The sequence below is a fragment of the Parambassis ranga genome, chromosome 4, assembly GCF_900634625.1.
Source record: "Parambassis ranga chromosome 4, fParRan2.1, whole genome shotgun sequence".
Taxonomy (NCBI): Eukaryota; Metazoa; Chordata; class Actinopteri; family Ambassidae; genus Parambassis; species Parambassis ranga.
The window spans coordinates 11,395,032-11,418,222 of NC_041025.1; the positions used below are offsets into that span (position 1 = coordinate 11,395,032).

General features: G+C 40.7%; 1 protein-coding gene across 2 annotated transcripts; it reads right to left on the minus strand.

Moving 5' to 3' along the window:
• Positions 1 to 59: 59 nt before the first annotated feature.
• On the minus strand, positions 60 to 21,486 carry LOC114435061 (guanine nucleotide-binding protein subunit alpha-11). Of its 2 annotated transcripts, none has more exons than XM_028404581.1 (7): positions 21,351 to 21,486; positions 9,194 to 9,378; positions 8,564 to 8,718; positions 7,383 to 7,511; positions 4,734 to 4,863; positions 3,225 to 3,378; positions 60 to 2,870 (listed from the first exon to the last, which is right to left on the minus strand). In XM_028404581.1, the coding sequence occupies exons 1-7, from the start codon at positions 21,484 to 21,486 to the stop codon at positions 2,680 to 2,682; spliced, it is 1,080 nt and encodes a 359-aa protein (XP_028260382.1). In that variant the 3' UTR covers positions 60 to 2,679. The 2 variants fall into 2 exon arrangements, with proteins under 2 accessions (XP_028260382.1, XP_028260383.1); XM_028404582.1 differs by lacking the exon at positions 7,383 to 7,511 and adding an exon at positions 8,053 to 8,181 and having other exon boundaries at positions 2,680 to 2,870.
• Positions 21,487 to 23,191: the final 1,705 nt, after the last annotated feature.

Sequence of the window (23,191 nt, forward strand, 5' to 3'; positions counted from 1 at the left end):
GCTTATTCTTCCTCACATCAAAATATATATATTTGTGCCATCTTTGAAATTGTATTGGGGTCACATGGGACAAAAAAGGCCTTTAAATGTTTGCTGAAGCACCAAAATTTTACCGAAAACAAAACTGCAACCAAAGTAAAACTATGTCTGAGCTCTTTAACACCATCATAACAAATGGCACTTTGCATCGCAGTGTACAGATTCCCCCTAAAGCGTAGGAAATCTGACACACACCTTCTACCAAACTATCCCCCAGTACAGTGGAAGCATATCAGAGTGTACAGAAAATTTCTTTGATGTTTAATCTGACAATTCCAGCTCATTCAATGTGCACATAAAGGTCAAACTGTCCCAGCACTCCCTTTTATTTCTGACTCACAACACTGTCAAAGTCAAACATGGGATCACTACCAATGAAGAGGCAAATATGCATAAGCACACAGTGGAAACTATAATGAAGCCAAAAAGGTCAGGTCATAGGAGGAGCAACAGTGCGGTAAGGTGCAACAGCTTGGACACTAAAAATAAAAAGTGCTTCTGCACCTCAGGAAACACCACTTGGCCGTTCTCCTCTAAAAGGCAAAAAAGCTGAATAAGAGCCAAACAGCCACCAGACGTCCTTCAGGAATGTTGTGTAGGCCTCTCTGGACTGCTGCATCCCCACCCCACCCTTCACTGAACCTGCGGCCATCACTCTCAACAGGATGTCAACACACACTTCATTCAGACCCCCCTCCCCGCCCCACTCCCTTCCCCGAAGTTAATTAATTGCACCTTTTTTCTCTATGCCATCCATAGAGTCCTTTCATTTCTACCAAAGCTGCTAGGAGTAGCCCTTGTGATGAAAAAGTTATGAAAACTTACCTGAATTACATTGTGAAGACAAAAATAGCCATCTGTCAACTCTCAGCTTAATGGAATATTTACACAACTATCAGGCAAGACGCACGATATGGGATTGGTACCAAGAGCCAACGCATATCTGTAAAAACTTCCAAAAAAAAAAAAAAGCAAGCATCCTTGAACAGTAAATATTTAACAATTAAGTATTTTTTGTCATTTTCCTATTTGCATAAAGCACAAACCTGAACCGGAAACAGTTTTCCTTTGTCAGGCATTTCAAAACAGAACTGCGACAACTAAATATATGAAGTATCATTAGAAAGATAGAACACTTGTCCATAAAATAGTTTTGATATTTTACAGCAGTATAAAATCTCCTCCCATCCACAAGGTTGGAAAAAATTTGAGCTGGAACTAGGGAGGACGTTTACTGTATCAACAACATGTAGATCCGATTGATAAATTAGACATACAAAAAAAAGAACTATTTACTGTCTTCACTATCTGTGACCACTTATCAAATGTTGGCTGGAGAATAAAGGTGATTACAGAGAGAAGCCGTTTGGATGGACCAACTGAAGCGAACCGGCAGCGCAAAAAGCTTTGTCATCAACAACTGACTATTGCACTGTACTAATCTGGTGTCATCATTCACACTTTGTGCACAGGAAAATTACTCTCACCATCAAAGAAAAAAAGAAATCACAGTACTGTTATTACATGTGTGATTAGACAAAGAAATGTCACACAGTGAGTTATGTTGTTGACATCTGAATAAACCGACAAGAGAAATCTGATTTTGGCAATGAACGTTTCCGATTGTTTTTTTTTTCTCTGTAGTTTCTGAAGAGGATACTGGCTACGTAAAATTATATTTACAGTAAAAACATGGGTGGTTTGAATTTGGCAATGTGATTCAAAATTACAGAGGAGCTGATGTACTGTATGTAAATACTGGTAGTGCTGTCGTGAACATTTTAAAAGGAGGGGCAGTGTAGAGGGAAAAGTGGCGTCTTCTGTAAAGGTTTGTGTAGTCAATTTTAAGTTGAGAACCACAGCAGTAATAATATAACCAAGAAAAAGCATCCAACTTCAACAGAGAGCGTGTCTTTGTCTCTGTGCAGCCCTCACTCTGTGTGAGCAGCATGAAAACTTTATTTACATTCAACAGAGCTTCTGCGCTCCGATTTGGGGCCGGCTAAACAAAATCATCAAATACACAATTCAAGACGCAGGAGAACAAAGTACCTAACTGCACCCCCACACTGCCTGTTTATATATTCCTATCACTGCAAGTTAGGTATCCCCTCTGCAGACAAGCAGAGTCCAGGCACTGCAGCCTGGCCTTGCGCCCTCATGCTGTAGTGTGTAGCATGCACAGGTTAAATAAGTACGGGAGAGAGCCCTTTGTCCAAGTGTAGTCTACAAAGAGAAGGCCCTCTACCCACCTCCAACACACAAGCACAAGTGATAATGTAGTGTAAAGAAAGAAAAATGTGAGTCATGCCAAGAGGTGCAAAAGGAGCAGACCAAAACCCCTGCAGAGGGGGACCAATGGAGGGAGTGTTATCTTTTAGTGTGTTATAAGTGTAATTATGCAAGGGGAGCAATTTAAAGAACTGCAATAAAGACAGCCACTCCTTCAAAACCAACAGAGTGGGAAAAAAGGGACCAAACATGGATACTGTTTGTACGGTTTGTATGAAGCATCTAATACTCATCTCCTTGAGCAGTGTTATGTTTCATGCATATCTAGAAGTGAATTCTGCAATTTGTGTCTGTGTGTGGGGGGGCTGCAGGTGTCTTGCTTGCTCTCTCCCTCTCCCTCGTTTTCCTTCACACCAAGTTGTATTCTTTGAGGTTGAGCTGCAAAATGGTATCTTTGACGGCTGCAAAGACGAAGCGGATGTTCTCCGTGTCGGTGGCGCAGGTGAAATGGGAGTAGATTATCTTGTCACTGTCTGGGTTCAAGTCCACAAACATCTTCAAGATGAACTCCCGGCCTGCCTGGGCGTCCCGCTGGGGACCTGGGACAGGGACAGGCCATGACATGTTAATGTCTGAACTTACAGTTAATTCTAGTTTAGTCAATTCTATCAGTTAATCACAATAAAAACTTTAGGTGTAGGTGATGTATTTGACTTATGACTGTTGTGGAAGGTGTGATTGGACTTTGTTATGAATGGTCATGATATAGGTATCTATTGCAGTACAGCCTTTAACCACAAGGTGTCACTCTATCCTAAAATATTACACTGACTGTGAGTTTATAGTTTAGAAAAACCGTTTCATTTATAAATGATTTAGATGATGATTTACTTGCTTCTAAGGTAAAAGGGGTAATAAAAAATCCTACAAAATATTAAGTGGAGAAAAATTACCATCAAACTCTGGGAAGTAGTCCACCAGGTGAGAGTACATGATCTTCTCCTCCAACAAGTCCTTCTTGTTGAGGAACAGGATGACAGAGGAGTTTTGGAACCAGGGATATGTAATAATGGTCCTGAACAGAGCTTTACTCTCCTCCATACGATTCTAACAGAAACAAAGGAGGACAAATGGAAAAATAATCACATATACATAAACGTACAAACATTCACTCAAGTAATATTACCCAAGGTTCATTAATTCTAGCCTCATAAAGAAGTAATTAGCATTAATTTAGTCAATCTTTTTTTTATAATTTTCTTTTCTTATGTTGTTGCTTACCTTCATAGAGAAGCTTAGCTGTGATCTGACTTTTTCCCTGATGCATAACTTTTATCTTGTCTCTAATAGCCTGCAGCTGGATGGTGTTAAGAGGTACTGAGAACTGATGAGAACCAATAGAGTTTCTCCATCAGCTTCAAAGTTGACATTAACCGCACTGTTGTGTTCATTAATCCAGACAAGTTCCACATATACAACATATGAGTGTGTGGCAAGACTCACCTAAACTACTTAAGAATGAACGCTGCTATCTAACATCTGCTTGCCAGCACCACTCCTACAGTTTAGTCTTGGCCAGACTTGATCCGATGAAATCAAAGATGTTTGAAAACAATCCCGTCAGGCTCTGACTGCACTGAAGGGTCAAAGTCTCAGACTGGAGTCTGTCATCACAACAGGATAATCTCTGCACACTGTAAAGCTTAAATTCTGCTGAGGGTTGTCTTGGTTAAGAAATGACATTTGAATAGTCTGCTGTGGCCTACTACTTCTTACCAAACACATATTAAAAGCAGGAAATGTGTCAGATGGCAAAAATGAACATATGTTGTCGTCTGTTCATTGAGGCACCACACCCACCCTGATAAACTCTTGACCATGAAACTGTACTGGATGTACAGAAGATGTAATGAGTCAAGCTGGCAGCTGGGTCTGGTGTATTGAAGCCCAGTCATCATATGACCAGGTCAGAGAAAGGGTTTGTTGTCGGAGAGGAGCAGAGGGCATGCAGTGGCTGATCACATTAGCTTTATTAGGGATAATTCTATCTAAACGGTCAGAGGAGCCAAAGCCAGCAACATGGTCAAAATATCTCAGAAGTAAACAGACACAAGACTGTTATTCAGTTTCATGTGAGATTTGCCAATAACCAATAATAATTGTGTACATATAGAGCTAGCCCAAATGATGCCTGTCTGAATGCTCCATTTCCTCTTATCTTAAAAAAAGAAGAAAAAAGAAAAAAGTTCTCCCTTTAGATAGAACTCAAACCAAGTTCTATCTACACATTAAAAAAAGCCAGAGTGAATGCAAGAAGTCAACCCAAGTAAACAGAACCATCTTGTTCAGTGTGAACATGTTATTGATTTCAAGTATATATATAACATAATTTAGACATTCAATATAAATACAGTTTGAAAATGTTAGTTAAAAATTCATCATCTGAACCATTGGTGTCTTACCTCATTGTCCGACTCCACCAGGACCTGATCGTACTCACTGAGTGCCACCAGGAACATGATGGAGGTGACGTTCTCAAAGCAGTGGATCCACTTCCTCCTTTCTGACCTCTGACCCCCTACATCCACCATTCTGAGGAGCATGATGGGAAGAGATGAAGGGCAGAAGTGTTACATAAAAAAGACAATTAGCTTAAAATCAGTCACTCACTGACAAGAGGGGGGCATGCACTTTAATCACTAGCTCAAAATTTCACTTTAGTTAAATTTAATCACATTTATTTTCAATTATTAATTATTTCATAACAGAGTATAGAGGGAACCAAGAAGTGCTTCAGACTACAATCTGGGTCACTTTAGGTTAGGAATGATTTTTCCAAGAACATTTAGCAGTGCAAAGGGGCCTCCAGCTTGAAAATGTCACCAAATTTGAATTTTTTTATGTCACATCGAGATTACGGTGTATTTTAAATCATGTGTTTACTACAGAAGTTTGCCTCAAAAATAATATCCAATGAGTCTAGTGTAGTTTAAGCCAAACAGCCCGTTTGCACTGTGACTATAGACAGATGAATTGTGAAATGAGAATCAATGAGAAGCAAGGAGGACAGAGCGAAGCTTTTTTTTTTTTTTAAAAATGAAACAAACAAACAAAAAAAAAAAACAGAATGCATGTATGAGCATACAAACAATGCCATTCCAATGTGAACATTCAGATGTAGACTTAAAATATTTCCAAGTGAAGCAAGATGCAAAATGTGAGCAGCAGCAGTTAAGGAGGGGAACCAAGAGGAAACAATGTAGGAAGATGAAAAAAGAAGATTAGATAGACATTTTACGTGGTTATTAATTCTTAGACCTGCATGAAGGATAAACTGGTTTTCCATTTCTTCCGTTTTAATGTGTAACTTTGATTAATTTTAGAAGAAAACTGAACGGGGCAGAAATGACAAAATGAGGGTGACTGTTTTAAACTTCTGAGTTGCAGTTGTGTAGAAGATTTCAAGTTATATTCTATATCATTTGACATCCACACGGTGAAACATTGATCAGACAAAGGTGAACTTGGTGCGTCTGCCATCAGTAGAGACAGCATTGATAAATGGAGTCCTCCAGAAGACAACTTAAAATAAAACTCCTTCACATCAGACGACCTCCTTTTCTTTCCTCTAGCAAGGATGAGTGACCTACTTAGTTCCATAAGCTCTCCTATGCTGGATAAACCAAGTGAAATGACATTTTCTGTGACTTCAAAAGCCAATTAAAAGAGAAGGAAGCAAGCCTAATGGAGATGCTTGTCTATGAAAGGCTTCCTTGTTGCAGCTTCAAGCTTGCCAACTGCAAGCAGCAGCAGTATAATCTCACATGTGATTGTTACTATCCACATACTTAGCTAGGCAAACTTCTCATCCGGCATCGAGTGTACTCCATGTTTAATTACAGGAACGTGACAACACTTTCTCGTACAGCTCAATTATCGCACTCTTCTCTCATTAAAACTGGACACCTCACATTCATTGCCATTTCATATTAAGCTTTTGAGTCTCATCGCACAATACTGATGTCACTGAGAGCATGCAGTGATTCACCATCAGCTGCACAGCCATGCAGAGCAGAGCCTATTGGCTAGCTGCAGCAGGGCTGCTGGGAACCACTTCAACACAGCCTCATTGCAAGCAGAGTTATTTCTAGCCTTGCCAAGCGTAGGAGGGGGCTGACATGATGGCTTCCTATCGATTTGCACTCTTCTGTAATCACTCTTGTTCCCTGGGTCCATCTCTATCTCCTCATCTTTTGCAAGAGAAGGAAGGGAAGCTGCTCTACACAATTGTGGCTGGTCCAAAGCCAGTGAGTGTGTAGTGTCCTGAAGGCTGCATCTCTGAGCTTAACAGATAAAATAGGTAAGACTCTACAGTATAACACTGTTTTTATTATGTTACAATGACTCATCTAGACTGCCTTTCATTACACCAAATTAGACTGCAGTTATAACACAGATGTATATCGATTACCAGTTATTCTGTGTCATTCCCCTGCTCTTTTGCATCCCATTTCCTGTTTATTCGGACTGAATGATCAAAATAATATCTCCCACATGCATATGCAGGTTTTTTTCTTTTACGTGGGTAATTCCACTGAAAAAGGCAACAGATTAATATTCTCTCACTAACATAAGTTGTTTTTTTCCCCTGGGGTATCAAGTTTAAAAATCTATGGTAGAGTAGTATGGAGCCTCCATGGCATATTACAGTACTGGTTGAAATCTTTTCCTTTAGTCAATGCAGAAAAAACAATGTTTGAGCACTGCTTGAATAGAGGCAGATGAGCTGTGCCGTATGCAGCATGAAATAAGATACTGGCCACACCCAAATCAAGAGTACAATGTAAGTTTGTTTGGCTGCCCTACACAAATACAATTGAGTGGCTATTCTGTCATAACCAGTGTGCTGTCAAATGAAATATAAATGAAAGGGGATGAATTTTGTGCGAATCATCTTAGAATCTAACGGTAAAAGTTAATGTACACTGTAATCTGTAACGATGGGTTTATATGGACAAATGGGGACAAAAAAACATGTTAAGCATTTGACACAGATTTCAGGGGAATGGAGAGCAAAATTGCAGTTAGTCAAAGCAGTGTAGGTCTTCTACCTGAAAATGATGCTTTGCAAGTCGAAAGGGTATTCTATGATCCCAGTGGTTGGGATTCGAACCCTAAGCACATCCTGTTGAGTTGGTAGATAGGACTGCTCAGCGATACGATCCAGATCACTTAGATAGCTAGAGACAGGACGCACAACAAAAGACAGAAAGGAAAGTGAAGCATAACAGCAGATAAAGCACACCCCCTCCAAAAGCAAGTGCATCAGTCCAGATGTAACGACCAAAGAAGACCATTCCCAAGAGTTATGAGGGGATTACGTGACATTTCATAGCACTACTCCCCAAATGTTCTCTTAGAAATTCAGCTTCATCCTTGATGGCAGCTCCCAAAGACAAAATAGCCCACAGATTTAACTTCTGCCCCTGTCAAAGTGGTCACTGTGGACATTTTACTTGACTCCACATGGATGATTTAGCACTCCAGAGAAGATAGCCTAAAAGTAAATAAAAATGGCTCAATCTTGACAGGAAAGCTGGGGCCTGTTTTTGAAGAGGGTCCTTTGAGAGCATACCATCAGGGACATGTTAAAAGTGCCGAGCCCCCGGTGTGCAGCACAGGGTAGATGGAAATAGCAGCATCGACAGTTTCCAACTGGCTGACCAACTGTTGTCCAGCTAGCCAACCAGTGACATCGTTGGCAGCTCTTGACACCAGTACCTGAAGATAATATTCTCCAGGTCAAACGGGTACTCAATGATGCCGGTGGTAGGCACTCGAACCCGCAGCACATCCTGCTGAGTGGGCACGTACACTGGTGATGCTATTCGTTCTAAATCACTAAGGTAACTGTGAAGGAGGAGGAGGGAATATGTGACAGAATATATGAAGGCAAACCAACTGTCTCAAGAGTACAAGGCCAGTGGTGCACACAAAAAACAAATAAGCTACTGTTTTCTGTAAAACACAAAAAAACAGAACAAGCATCGACAGAAAAGAAAAAAAGATCTAAATACATTATGCATTACTTTCTATTTTTCCCCAAGTGTTAACTCAATTGACACAATTGATAACATTAGCAATAACTTATAAAACTGTAAACATGTTTTTTTCCTTGTTTGACCTCATCTGCTCCTCCTCCAGTCAGGTGTATTTAAGCACCAAGACTGCCTAAACAATTATACACAAACATACTCGGCCATTCAAGTAGAATAACAAATGAAAGACGTACTATTTGGTTGAGTCTGAGAGCTGATACTCTCTCCTGCGATCATACGCCTCCTGGATGCCAGGGTCGGCCCACAGCATCTTTATCGCACTAATGTATGGCTGATCAAATGAAGTAACCTTCTCCACGTCCACGTCACGCACCAGCAGGGCATTGTTCTTAAAAGAAGAAAGCAGAAAGGGACACTATTAACGGCGTGTCACTGTCTGAAATAAATAAAATTTTAAATTTCTTTAAAGTAAGTGAATGATACTGAGGTGAGTTTAGAAAGGCCATGGTATTATCAAAAACATTTTATACTGCAGCTCCACCTCTAACAGCGTATATAAATGTGCAGTTTGCATAAAAATAACAGACACACAAGTATGGAAGTGAGTAATCAAGTGCAGTTAGTGGTCTGGCATTTCAAAGTAGAATATGTGACAATTTAAACTTTCAAAGCTCCGTTCAATGCTGACTCATGAGACATCATTCATTAAAACACATTTATGAATAAATCAACAACTTAAGACAAACATCTGTAGGCATTTTATTAAAGAGTTATGCTGACTAAAACCTGTTTTATCTGGGCTGTGTTGGTGAAGACTGAATCCATTAACAGTGAACAACATTTTCACTCTCGACGGTACACACCTTGTTCTGTTCGTACTTGAAGGGGATCTTGAGGGTCTCTGTTGCACGGATCATGGCCTGCATTGAGGTGAAAATATTCTGGTAGACCAGTTTGGTGAAGCCCTTCTTATCCTCATCTGTGTAGCCTGATCCGTGAATTATTCTCATCTGCTTGATGAAAGTGCTCTTGCCACTCTCTCCAGTGCCTGAAAGCAAGACAGGGCAATGGTGGTTAGCCAACCACTGAAAAAATGCATACATGAGGTCTCCCTCACTATACTTGCTGTGGCCCACGAAAAGAAAAGAAAATCACAATGTACTTAATAAAAAAATGTCTGTTGTAAATGAGCAGTAGAATAAAAAGACCTTTGGGTGCTAAGCTATTCACAGTTAGCCAAAGAGGCAAGCTTTTTTTTTTTTTTTTTTACATAATTCATATTTTTGTGGTAATAAACTGGTCTGTGTTTGCAACAGGCTGACCTCGTCTGTCCACCTACACTCTGGTACTAAAACATAACACCGAGTGGAAATCTACATTGTCATGACCCCAGGCGATAATCCAGACCTCAATGCCAAACCATGCTCTGTTAAACCAATGCAGGCCGTACTCTATGTCACTCTGGTGATCAAGAATTGTGAGTTTAAGAGACACTAGGTAAGACAAAAACAAAAAAAAGACAGATGTTTTTTTTGGTATAATTGTGGTCTAACCATTGTCTTGTTATCTTGGTTCTAGTGTCTTTGGATGTGCAATGTAATCTTGCAATATCATGATTGTTTTGGCAGTGGTCACCACATGAGGGCTGCATGGCTCACCTCAGCTAAGCAAATCCTGGGTACATTGAGTTCAATTCCCCAACTTTGCATCAGTCATCATGCAAACTCACATACATAACTACACAAATTGTACCCACAGTACTCTCATGCTCTCACACAAAAGTTCTCCACTGGACTGTCCCCAGCAGGTTCTGCATCTTTTGGACATATTTTGTGAGCAAACTACCACTCCAGGCCTGGCAGACAACAGAGTCAAGATGAAACCATCAGAACTATGTACACTGTGGTCATCAACCAAAGAGGAATATTTAAAACGACAAGGCAGGCAGCAGACTAAGCGAAAATCAACATCTATGTTCACCATAACCAGAGCAATACTCTCTCTTCCACCCCCATTCCACAACCTATTTTCTTCCTCTACAACCATGCTTGCGCTCTTCACCACTCATCTCTCAATCTCACTTTTCCCAACACTCTGGGCTGAGTCATTGCAGTTTTAGCTACACATACTCTCTCTGGTCTGTACTTTTCACTCGTTTTTGTTGTACTTAACTCAACTAGGGCTCCAACTGACAGTTTTCTTTGAATGTCTTGTTTCATACTTGCCAAAGATTTCGATGTTTTTCTTAAATAAATATGATTTCAAATACAAGAACCTCCTGGAAAGGGGAATCACAAGTGCAAAAATGGAAACCATGTTAAGGACTTATTCCTGCTGAACTATAAATTAGGGCCAAAGCAACAGACAAAAATGGTGTAATGACAAACACTGCCATTTAGAAAGCCATGATAGCAGCCATTCAGTAGTCTATAGGTTCTGCTAAATCTCTTACAGTGCTTTAAGAGGGAGTTGGTACTATTAGGTGGTTGTAAAAAAAAAAAATACAAATGCTCATAATCTTTACAGCTCCACTACCAAAAAATAACTGTAGTGACAGATTTTGAAGTACAGCTGGTATTCCTCAGGCAGAGTGAAACAAAATGTCGCCCAAAGGTGACAAGACACAAGTTTGACTCTTGCTGACTGAAGAGTATAGTTGAGTGTACAGTGAAAGAGTGCCCTGAGCACTGCCTGCCCTCTAACCAGACGGGATCTTTCACTGTGGAAGGCAGGTCAGGCAACATTGGAGTTTCCCCTTCAGACAGAGTATGTCTTTGACAGACGGACATAAATAGCAATTGTCAAGACACAGCAGTGGAGAGTTCACTTTCTCTTTGACTAAAGAGCTGAACAGAAGAGAGGGACGTTACAGGGTAGTGGGGAGGGACAGAGAAAGAAAAATCCTGAGTGTACATGTTCCCTGCTCTCCTTTTCCATACTCGGTGCTCCTGAAGTGACTTTAATAAACTTTAATAAAGACAAGCTGAAAAACAAAGGCTGTGAAAAGGGAAGGCATACATGAGCTGTGTTGGCTTTTTAAGCATGTGTGTATTCATGTGAATTTGAATTCTCCAAACACAGACATCCAGATGAGAGGGGCATGTCCTGCAGGCATGATCAGCTTAATTCAACAGATAGCACTGTTCTCCTGCCTAACTGGAAAACCCAGCAGAAGCATTTCTCACGGACAGAAAAAAAAACAACAACTGTACACTTGCTGGAGCTACTCCTGAGGGGGCAATGCTAGTTCCCATGGCAACTCCTGCCCTGGACTTCTAAATACATGGCAGACCGCACCAGCTGATAGGCTTCAGTGTGTAACTGTCGAGATCAGACAAACATGCAACTTTTTACAACAAGGTTTTTAAATCCCACAACATCCTTTCTTTCAGCCAAAACACATATAAAAATAATGGCCATACCAGGCTGGAGCCTATCCCAACTATCTAAAGATGAGAACCTGTGTACACCCTGGACAGGTCACCAGTCCATCACAGGGCAACATACACAGACAAACCATTCACACTCATGGGCAATATAGATTCTCCAACTGACCGAACAAGCACGTCTTTAGAATGTAGGAGAAAGCTAGAGTACCCGTGCAAACTCCCAACAGAGAGGCCCCAGTCAGAATTGAACCAGAAATAACACATTAGTCAATAAGCTTTACGTTAACCCCGTTAACTACCATTTGCAGCCTTGTGTAATCCCACTTTGTACCACAAGGTTCTATGTGACAGCCTACCTGAGCCATTGTCACATAGTCTGCCCTCAGGCAGAGATGATGTTTAGGTATAATTTCAAAAAGATATATATATATATATATATAAATATAACAACAACTGTATGATGATCTGTTAGATGAGCTACATGGTCTCTGCTCGCTGTGGGGTCTACTTGACTCCATTACTCTACAGTGACTGATGTCAGGAGGCCAGAGGAACAGTGTGCGATGCCAGATAAACAAGTGAGTCTGCTCCAGAGCTGACTTTAACGGCATCAAAACTACACACCTTGAGCATATATATTAATAAGTTTGTCTCGGGAAAATTAATAAATTAAGGCGTTTGTCTGCACAAGACTAGACATAGCAAGAGAGGCAAGCAGGCAGGCACAGTGAGACTCTTACTCACTGCAGGCTGTCTGTGGTACTCTGCTAAAAGCTAAAAATAAGCCCCAGTCCATCTTTTATTTTAATGTTTCCTCAGTGAATTAAATTGAACTATACTTTGCATCTTTTTTTACTGAAACATTTCGGCTATCGGCTATGTCAGCTCAGCTTATTTTGCACTGACGGAAATACAGCTAAGAGACTTGCATATCTTTTCCTTGCTGCTACAGTGTTTTATTGACCATACAAGTAAGCAAATACCAATATGTGTGATTATATAATAACAATAAATGATAAAAGTAGCTTTATTTTAAAATAATGTACACATGGACACACTTAGTCGATGGAAAAAGGGTTTTCAAATCTTATTGTGCCTTAACATTTAAACAACTTTAAGTGCCTTTTTTATCCAGCTTTGCCTGGTGGTTTTATATATGCAGTTTTATGCCCTGGTCCTGTAATTAGGGCTCCTTCCCCTTCGTGTAAACAGGGGCATGGTCTTGTTAAGCTGAAATAACTGCCTGGGGGCATTGCCAGGATGGCTGCTGTGTGGTGAGACTTTCCTATAGGGATTTTATTAGTGGTATTGATGAGTAAGGGCCAGACTGTTTAGCCTGTTTGGATGCTGTTTAATGTGCAGTAGCTAAACAGCAAAGTAGTCAACTGGCAACTGTTCACAGGTGAACATGCAGGAGAAGATGTGTGCTGATGAAAAGAGAGCTGATTTCTGACTAAGTAGAAGCACCTACTCTAGGGGTTTCAGCAGTTGTTAAAACCCCCAACAGAGAAGTCAAAGGGGCTGAGGTGAGGACAAGCCAAGACACAACACTACTGCGACCATTAACTGTAGCAGAAATCACTTTATTTCACCTGCATCGGGGTATTAGTCATTCAGGTGAATAACCATTAACTCTAAAAGAACTGGAAAATACAGAACCAGATACATTTCACTGGGTCAGGCAGGTGAAGGCCAAGTCTAATACCTTAATGCGGAGTTTGGCATCCACATTGAAAAGAAAAGAGAGTCAAAAAGACAAGAGACAAAGGAAGAACAAGCAAAGTGTGACAAAGTGGTGGAGATAATAACTTTGAGTAAATGATTCCTTAAAACTTCTCCATGCAGATCAAACAGGAAGCTTCAGCTTAGTGAAGAAGGACTGACTGCATAAACTGAACAACTGTCGTTTGCCCAAGCATTACCTGTACTTCTACCAAAGATTTGAATTTTATTTCCTGGGTCAAAGGTAGTTTGTAGAAGATGGGTTTTTTTAAAAGTTGTTTTACATTTACACAGTTATGGATACCCTTCTCACAAAAGATTTCTACTTATCTAAAACTCTCCTGAGATTTATAAGAGCTAGACCTCTAATTTTGCAGGTTTAAACTGGCCTTCCATGGAGGCACAACATGAATTCAATTCAAGTCAACTGATTGCTTTAAAAAAGACTTACCGCAGAAAAGCAACTGAGCTACTCTACTGTCGCATTGAAGTGGCTTTATCAATTAAATGTAAACACAGCACAGCACTGTATATCCCAGCATCCGCATTTATATTTTTTCAGTCAGCAATCAACTTTTATTTATTTTTATTAAATGCAGTTAGGTTATTTTTTCTAGGTGAATATGTGTCTTGTATTGAGATTTTAAAGAGAATTTTCTACAGCTGCATATCTTTATTCATCATACGTGCACAATATGCAAGTGAAGAGTTAACACCGTTTGAAACCAAGAATCCACCGTCTAACTTGCTTTAGTGGTTCCAAGTTGGAAATGTACAAATGTACTTAAACACACATCCTGGGGGTACTTGATTATTTAATTGAAATGTTGCATGAGTTTGCTTTCAGTGCAGTCTACTTCATTCAACAGTGGTTTTCTATAGTAGATCGCAGACACTGCGTGCAGCTGCTAAGAGTTACTGTATCCTTAGCGGCTCCTTTTCACACACCCTCTGCAGGAAGGTGTGTGTGTGTGTGGAGGAAATCCCTCCACATGTCAACTCCTTTTTGCCATTGGTTACCTGAACAGCTGCAATAAGTGTGGAGTAATAAACAGATACTATCAATTGAAAGAAAAAAAAATTGGGATAAAATCTGTTTAATTTAATTACTGTATTTTCACGACCATGAGGCACACCGCATGATAAGGCGCAGTCTCAATTACAGGGTCTATTTATGTACTCAACACATACATAAGACGCACTGTATTAGAAGGCGCATGCTACGCTAAAACATACATTCTACCCAAATAGGGTAACGGAAGCAAAACAGCGAGTTTAGTCGAACTTTATTACAACAATGTACAATAAACAGCTTCCCTCTCACTGTCAGAGTCATTGTCACTGTCGTTGCCGGCTGGCTGTTTAGAAAGCTTGCCGGCTGCCATCCATCACTCCCACGCCGCTCGCAACGTTACTTTTAACGCCCTGTTGATGCCAATGTCCAGCGGAGTTCTTTTGTTAACCCTCCCGGGATTACAGCAAGCTCTGAATTCATCTGCTTCACCTGTTTTTTTACACTGGCGGTGAGACGAGTGTGCGCATGGAGTCTCAGATCAGCAGGGACGGTGATGCGAGAAAAAAACCATCCGGTCTCTTTACATAAACCTCCCTGAGGCACTCTCATTTTCTCCTTGTCCATCCAGCCCTTTAGATTGGCTTTCACGATGACTCTTGTTGGAAACTTTTCTTTTGGCAGCGTCTTTCTCTTAAAAATGATTATAGGCAGAAGTTTCTGTCCATTACCATGGCAACTGAGAACAACAGTGAAAGCCGACTTCTCATGCACCGTGGTGCATATCAATACCGTGCTGCCAGCGTACATAGTCTACGTATTCAGGTACTCAACCCATACATAAGGCACACAGGATTATTAGGCGCACGGCTGATTTTTGAGAAAATTTTAGGCTTTTAGGTGCACCTTATAGTCGCGAAAATATGGTAGTTTCTTAAAAGGATATCATTACTCTATCTGCTCAATTCTGGTTTTATTATTATATTTTATATATAATCCTTAGAAAGTTAGATAATCTAAAATCTCTACAGCAAAGAAACTTATGGGAGACACATATTTTACACCTGCCAGCCCTTTCCTCTACCATCCAATGTTACGCCACAGTTCATCTTCATGTGCTCACTTCAGATCACCGTCATTTTTTACATGCCTTCTTAATACGAGAGTTACTGAAAGGAATGGGTGGGAGTATGGGGACCCATGTAGCTCCTGTGCTGAATCTGGATGTTTGAAATGTGTCTGCATGGAACAAGAAGACTGTAAGTGCACATCTAGAACTTGGCTGAAAGAAAGAATGAGACAGAGAGGGGGGGAGCAGCAGGCACAGGATTTCGATTGGAGTTTTGAGAAAATTCCCAGCATACTTTTCCTTCTAAAGGACTTAGATGTCAATTTAATCATTCTGCCTATTTTGGTTCCCATTTAATCAAAATGCTCGTTGTGTTAGAACAGCAGTGTTTCCCACTGGACAGGGTTTTGTAGTTTGCGATCCCTCAAGTAACTGTGATCAGTCTTCAACTTCACTTCCTTCTTCCTAGTCCAAGACTTTGTTGGAAACCTGCCCACCACTGATGTGTTGCTATGTAATCATGCAAAAGAACTTTTGCCTTTGTCCAGTCTGATTGTTATAACGTGAATGTATGCACGCACACATCCACCAAGTCATACAATTAATGAAACAAAGGGCTTCTTATATGTCATTCAAATCCTATTAACATCAAGTTATTAGTTTGTCACAGTCAGTCGACAAACTGAAACTGACTCTTTGTGCAGGTGCCACAACACAGCTGCTTAGTTTGTTTCTCTGTCTTAACTCAAACAGCCAGTCATCTATGTATGTATGTATACTGAAACTATACATCTAAAAATTAAGAAATAGAAGGTCATGTTAGAAGGTTTTAATCCATCATCAGCATGAGATGACAGACAGGCGGTGACATAAGAAACACTGGGCAGTCATTCACAGGCCTGACTGCCACATAACTGCCGAAACTCTGGGTGTGTCAACATCAGTTTGCTTAACCAACAGAGCCAACCAGACAAACAGTGCAGAACTACAAACACCTACCTGTCTTGCCTTCATACCACACTGTGAAACTCAATTTTTCATCCAGCCTGTGCAAGTGCTTAAGATTGAATACATACACCTCTGGCGAAAAAAAAACATTTGGGTCGGTACAAGCACAAAAAGGACCGAACAGTCTTGTTTTTGTTTGCTTTTGAAAATCGGGACGTAAGGAGCAGTGGTTCTATTCCATACAGACACAATTATGACTATTGAAACACTTAAAATAAATTAACAAAAAAACAAAAATGGTTAAAAAGTGGATGATACAACCTAAATGACCCTTTACATTTGATGACTTCATTTTAAGTAGCAGTTAATGCATTACCTTCTTCTGGCAGCCAGATGCTAATCTGTCCCATGCACTGCTTAGTGTAATAAAGCAATAATGTAACATGGGGACAAACACATCTTTTCAAAGATGAGAAGACAGGGATTGATGAATTATCTTTGTGTCCTTTTCTATGGACACATTTTCCTGGGTGGAAGGATACATCAAGTCTTAATAATAAGCTGCAAACTGCAATCTGCTGCAATCTTCTTAATTAAAAAAAAACAATCTACATCCAGACCCAGTTTTAGAAATACACTACAGTGCAAATGTAAACAGTAAGCAACAGGTTGTTTGCGAAAATGTACTTATGCTGCTTTTACGTAGTAAAAGAAACCTTATCAGACTTTAATGTTTTGGGCAGCTGTTCTAATAAAAAAGGGCATGTGAAAGATCTCACAATGGGCCTGAAGAAACTATGTGACATTAACAATTCATAGACCAACCAATTAATCAAGAGAGAAGGTAAAATGATCAGTTATTAAAATGATGTTACAATGCAGTCACAATTAATGTAACATTAAATCATTCTTATTCTAGGTAAGAGTCAGTATCCCACTTAAAGTTGTGATGTACAGCCAGGTTGAAAGCTGTGAGCTGTTAAAACACAATTTACATCTAGGTGTAATGGAACTATAGGTACATGTGACTTCCACATGGGGTAGAATACCACTTCAGTATGAATATGGCTACAATAACAATGAGTTTGTTGGCACCATCACACCAGTGTGCCAGGTCAGGCTGGGAATAAGCTCACGTGGGTGATGATTAGCATTATCAACCTTGGCTGACTGTCAGTCAGTGCTGTTAGACATACAGTTGTGGGAGTGAGGATCCAGGAAAGCATCTGCCAACTCTGCCTTCAGCAGTGCTATTGTGTCTATGAGAATAACAGGGATGCCAGAGGGCATCCCTGCAATGGCCCACAACTCTACCACGTGTGTGTGTGTGTGTGTGTACAAACACACACTCTCTTTCAAGCCATTTTATCATCTGTATGTGGGTGCTCATCTGTACTGTCTGCAATTTCGTTATTTCTAAAAATCCCGCCATGCCTGTTGTTACCTTGGCAGCAGCTAACAGGGATACAAATAAATACGGCTAACGTAGAACTTATCTGCTTGGCTTACTGTAAGACACACTAAGAGAACCATAATAGGCGAAGGTAGGCTGTATGCATGAGACATCCTTGGGTGTTGCCAAAAAACAAATACGTATTAACCCAGGTACTACCGACCTGTTTGAGCGGTGCGTGCATTGACAGATGAAGTGTGTGCTCAGTGAGTGTATCATATACAATACACACACATATATGTCTATATATGTACACATATATACACACACATACACAGTATCCTGACTCCCATTTCAATTATGAATTCAGGTAAATATCCTGCACTGCCTCGTGCCTTAGCTTATCAGGTGTACAGAATGTTGAATGTTGGATTTGAGCACCAGTGAACATAACCTCATGAGCACCAAATGGCAGACGGACAGTGTTGGTGACTAACTGGTGAACATAATCGAGCTGTTAGACATCAACACACACACACACACCCACACCCCATAGCTTTACCTTTTACAAGGCACAGCTGTGATTCTGACAAAAGCATATCATAAGAACACAAAACTTTACAATAACCAGAAAAGATGTGTTTTTTATGAAAACCGATGAAGAAATGAACAACCCTGTTAATAGTCCAACCCAATCACTGAAGGAGCCCAGGAAACATGTGCACCTATCCGACATTGTAATTATATGTAAAAATGATCTACAACAGTCGATCCGACATTAAAAAAAAGCTCCTATTTACTGAAGAAGGCTCACAAACTGGTGTTGTTACAGCAGCTCCCTGAGCTCCGGCTGTACACATTTAATTACTTGTGACTTTCATTAGCAACAGAGCAGGCGGCAGAGCACTCCTCTGACCCAGGCTTTTCCACCATGTACTAGATAACCACACCACAGAGGAAAGACGGCCTGTAGCTGATAAACAGCTTGGATAATTGCCTTCCTATAAAACATCAGACAAAATACTCTTTTTAGGTAACAAATAAGCATTTCATGCTGTATTAACCCAAATTTCAAGTTCAAAGGAAAAGTTTTCTATGCAATTTAACATTAGAGTAATTAACAAATGTGTGTCAGTTTTTGTTTCTGTTCTACCAGAAGCACTTGTTTGCAAAAATGTGTTTAAGCTTTTGTTATTCATCACAACATTTAAAATTCTACAATAATTCAAAAAAGGCACATACCATTAGAGAGAAAGATTCAAGGCTTAATACACATGCAGCCAAAACATAATAAAAAGTTACTGTCGGGGTCTATATAAGGATGAAAGAACCATAAAAGGCTTCCAAATGAAGCGAGACAACCAGAGTGCACACAAACCTGGCACTGTAGCTTGATAGCTTAGCTTCCTTTACTCAGGCTTACGTAATATCACAACAGACTCCCACCATAAGCTCAGACAAAACAAAAAAAAAACAAGTGAGAAACTTGGGTTTGCAGCAATGGAAAGAGCATGTCTTCCAAATCAATATCTTTTAATGAGTCACCGTCCTACCATCTAATCTGTTAGCAGGAAAAGCTGGACAATATCCACACGTCTCTCTGCCAGCAACTCTTTTTGTATTTATAATCATTGTTTGGCAACATGTCTGTCAAATAACCAATGTCATTTGTGTGTTTACTAAACCTGCAGTTTCAGTATGGTCTTCCCCACTGTCACTTGCCCCTTCACTCTCTCCTACCCCATGGCTGACTCCACTGGTGGTTCCTGCCTTGGATTTCATTACTGCCCTACATCTTACATTTCGAACTCCCATTACCTGAAAAACTGCTGTTTTCTTGTAACTTCCCCTCTCTGTCTGTGTGATGTGTTATTCCTCCTTCACATTATCCACCTCAATTTTAATCATTTAACCTTCTGACAGTAGCCTTCTGTGTACTTCATAAGGATATACAGCACATCTATGAAGTTATAGTTGAAGGGAGTTTTTCCTTGCCACAGTGCTCTTAAGGGGGTTCAGGCTTTGGGTCTCACGCTCTGGGTTTCTGTGAAGCACTTTGAGACAATTTCTGATTGTAAAATGCGCTATATAAGTAAAACTGAATTGAAGTCAATTAGCTCATGAGAAGAGGACAAACGTTCAAAGTCAGTGTGCAAACACAATTAACACTACATGAGCTCCTATTTACCTTTCATATGTCAAATGAGAGAAAAAAAAATAAGGAGTTAGGGTTCAGAGCTATTCTTCAGACATATTTTTGTAGACCAAGGTTACTAGGTTACAATGGATCTTGCTACCCATTCACCAAACACATAATACTTTACAAGAAACTTTGCTCGAGTTCTGACAGTAACACTACATTTTTTTTTAAATCATTTCTTTTAAGCTGTTATGCCTTTCGGTGTTGGATGTTGATGCAGCTAAGTGGCAGCATCCTTAAAACCAGGAAGTGTGTATTCAGCCAACTATGATGACAAACCACAGGGTTTCTAAAGTATCAGCTAGTGTGACGCTAAATCCCCGACAGGTATTATGATGCTGTTGTGTAACCAAAACTATACTGTCACTTTCATGTTGCAAGCAAGATCAACAAGGAACAATGGCTGTGCTACTCTGCTTTAAACATTAAATTTAGTCTGTACATGGCCCTACTAACTCTCCGGAGAAAAGTTATATCCCAGTGCAGGCCACCTCTGTGAAGGTCTCTTCCCAACCCAGACACCCAGAGAGAGTGCCATCTTTCTAGCAGACTTAATTAAAAACCAGCTCTCTTTCATATGTAAACCATATTTAAAGGAACTATGGTAATGTGGAAGCTGACTAAAAGCAATGGCATCAACAAGAGGGAGCTGCATAATCTATATAATTCAAATTTCTTTAACTTTAATACACACACTTCTCTTGTCTATATGGATGTTATTTTGTGAATTTGTGACGTTACCAAAAAGCCTAAATCAAGTCTAAATTGGCTGCAATGAAGACAAATACCCTCAACAATCAAAGCAGGTACATGCTAGTAGATGAACATCATCAGGTTCTGGAGGTAATCCCTTTCCTCTGTTATGTGAGTGGTTGTGTTACTGGTTTACAAACTTTTCATCAATCCCACAGTCAATGTCAAAGGACTTTTACCTTAGCCCCTGCAGACAAAGAAGAGTTGTCACCCACAAATCTTGGTTTAAGGTTATGATGAAATGAACTGTTCACCTAATAAATACTAAATTGTTTAAATTCCTGGCTCAGCTGCTGCAGTTAGCCACCACACTGTTAGACTGGAACAGATCGGAATGTCGGTTTGCATATCACATCACAGGTAAATCCTGTGGTGACCTGGGTAATGTGGCATGGACAATTGTGGGTGCTGTATTTTGCATGCAAAACCTGTGCAATAAAATCACAACTACTTGTGCACTAATCGTTTTTTTTTGTGGCGCGGTTTGAGCATAGTGAAAAAAAGCCCTGCCACTGTTAGATCAGGCAGGCTTACCCAGCAGAAGTAGCTTCAGCTCCCTTCTTGCATCTCTCTTGTCTCGCCGGAGTTGCTTCTCGATCTCGGCGTTGATTCGTTTGGACTCCTTCGCCTCCTCACTCAGGCAACAAGCCATCATGGAGTCTAAAGTCATCACTGCATGAGCTGAAAAGCCCGTCTGACAGGGGGCGCCGGGCTACACCTCACACAAAGTATCAAATAAATAAAACACCTTCAGTGAAGCAGTCCGTTTTCAGCAAGTTATATCCAGACCCTGAAAATCGAGCTTGATAGTCTTGCTGCCTGGTGCAGAGCCTGGCCTCCCTTTTTATGGCAAAGCTGCTGTCAGGTGTTAAATATTTGACAGCTTATCGTTAGTCAAAATATTAAGTAAATCCTCAGGCTACAGGGACTGTGAGCTGATCACACACATTTTGCAATGTCTGCAAGGAACTTAGGTGATCACCAAATATGCTAAAAACCATTTTATGTGATGCACTTTCCAAATTAGTTTGGATACGTTAACCACTCACTAGCTTGTAGGCTAAATGCTGCTAACGTTGTAACCAAGCTACCGTGACAAGTTAATGGACTTTCGGTGTGTCAACACTTTAAAGGTTCTTTGTCGCTCAGCCTTGTCAAAAAAAATGATACCACGTTAATGACTTCGGTCCCGGAGACAGTGGGACACAGCTGGCTGCCACGGCCACATTGGTACAATCCCTCTGCTGGTTGCCCGGCCGAGTACAAGCCTAGCCGCCCCGAAACCAACACTGTGTAAGTTACGCCCGCGCAGTGACAATAAGCCGCAGTCAAAACTGTCCATCCACATAGGCTGGCTTACTGCTTCAGGTCCTCGATAAACGACAAGAAATCCGATTTAAGTACGCGCTGAGAGCAGGTATCCCTTGCAGACGAAGGCACACACTGACCAGAATAGCTAAATGGGTAGGCTAACGGTTAGCTAGCTAGGTTAGCTCAGCGAGCCATCCCTGGAATTGCAGCCAACTGGCTAAAAACCAGACAGCTCCAATTGACAGAGGACCTTCACTCCATGAACCTACTGCTCTCCAAAACCCCGCGCTAACATCGAGCCCTCCAAGTGCTGAAACGCCTCACTGACAGTCAAATGCGGACCGCTGTCGTCCGTGCATTTTATCGCTCCTGGTATTTTTCCTGGTGGTGTTGATCGCTCCTCGTCACCCACTCCTCAGCCCCGGTGTGGCGCTGCTTCTGACGTCACATGGGATACAGGTTGATTGCCAAGCGGCAGAACGAGTCAAAATAGAGCGTGTGGGCGGTTAGGGCGGGTCTTTCCTGGACGGTTAACGTCCCAAGTTTGCTTGAGTGGAAGTCATCCTTTTGGAGGCGTGTCAGTGAAGGCAACTGACATTTGACTGGCCGGGCAACGCCCATCTGCTGTCAGAGAGCAGCAGCACACCCACAGAGCTGTCTGCACCGGCTCATCCCTGCTCCACAGGTTCATTCAGGAAAATATGCAAACACCTGCCGGCAAGCAGTGGAAACAGCTTAAGTATATTTACTCAAGAAGTGTACTCGAATAGGACACAGTTCTGAAAAGTCTTTTTGCCTATCTCCTGTGTTTTTATTGTATGAGATAATAAGTTGTAACAGTGTGCATTATAGGCTACTAACCATCTGACATTACATTCCATGCAATGTGCACAGGTTTTATACCTTAATTACATTTTACACAAAAACTTCACTTTGTTTGTTTTGTTTTTGTAAAACCTTCTTTTTTTTTATATGCTCGTAAGTGTTTTGACTTTCAGATCTCCAAAAAGAACACTTTACCACCAAAAGAAGCAGAGTCACTGTCACTATTTGAAGTGGTCCTG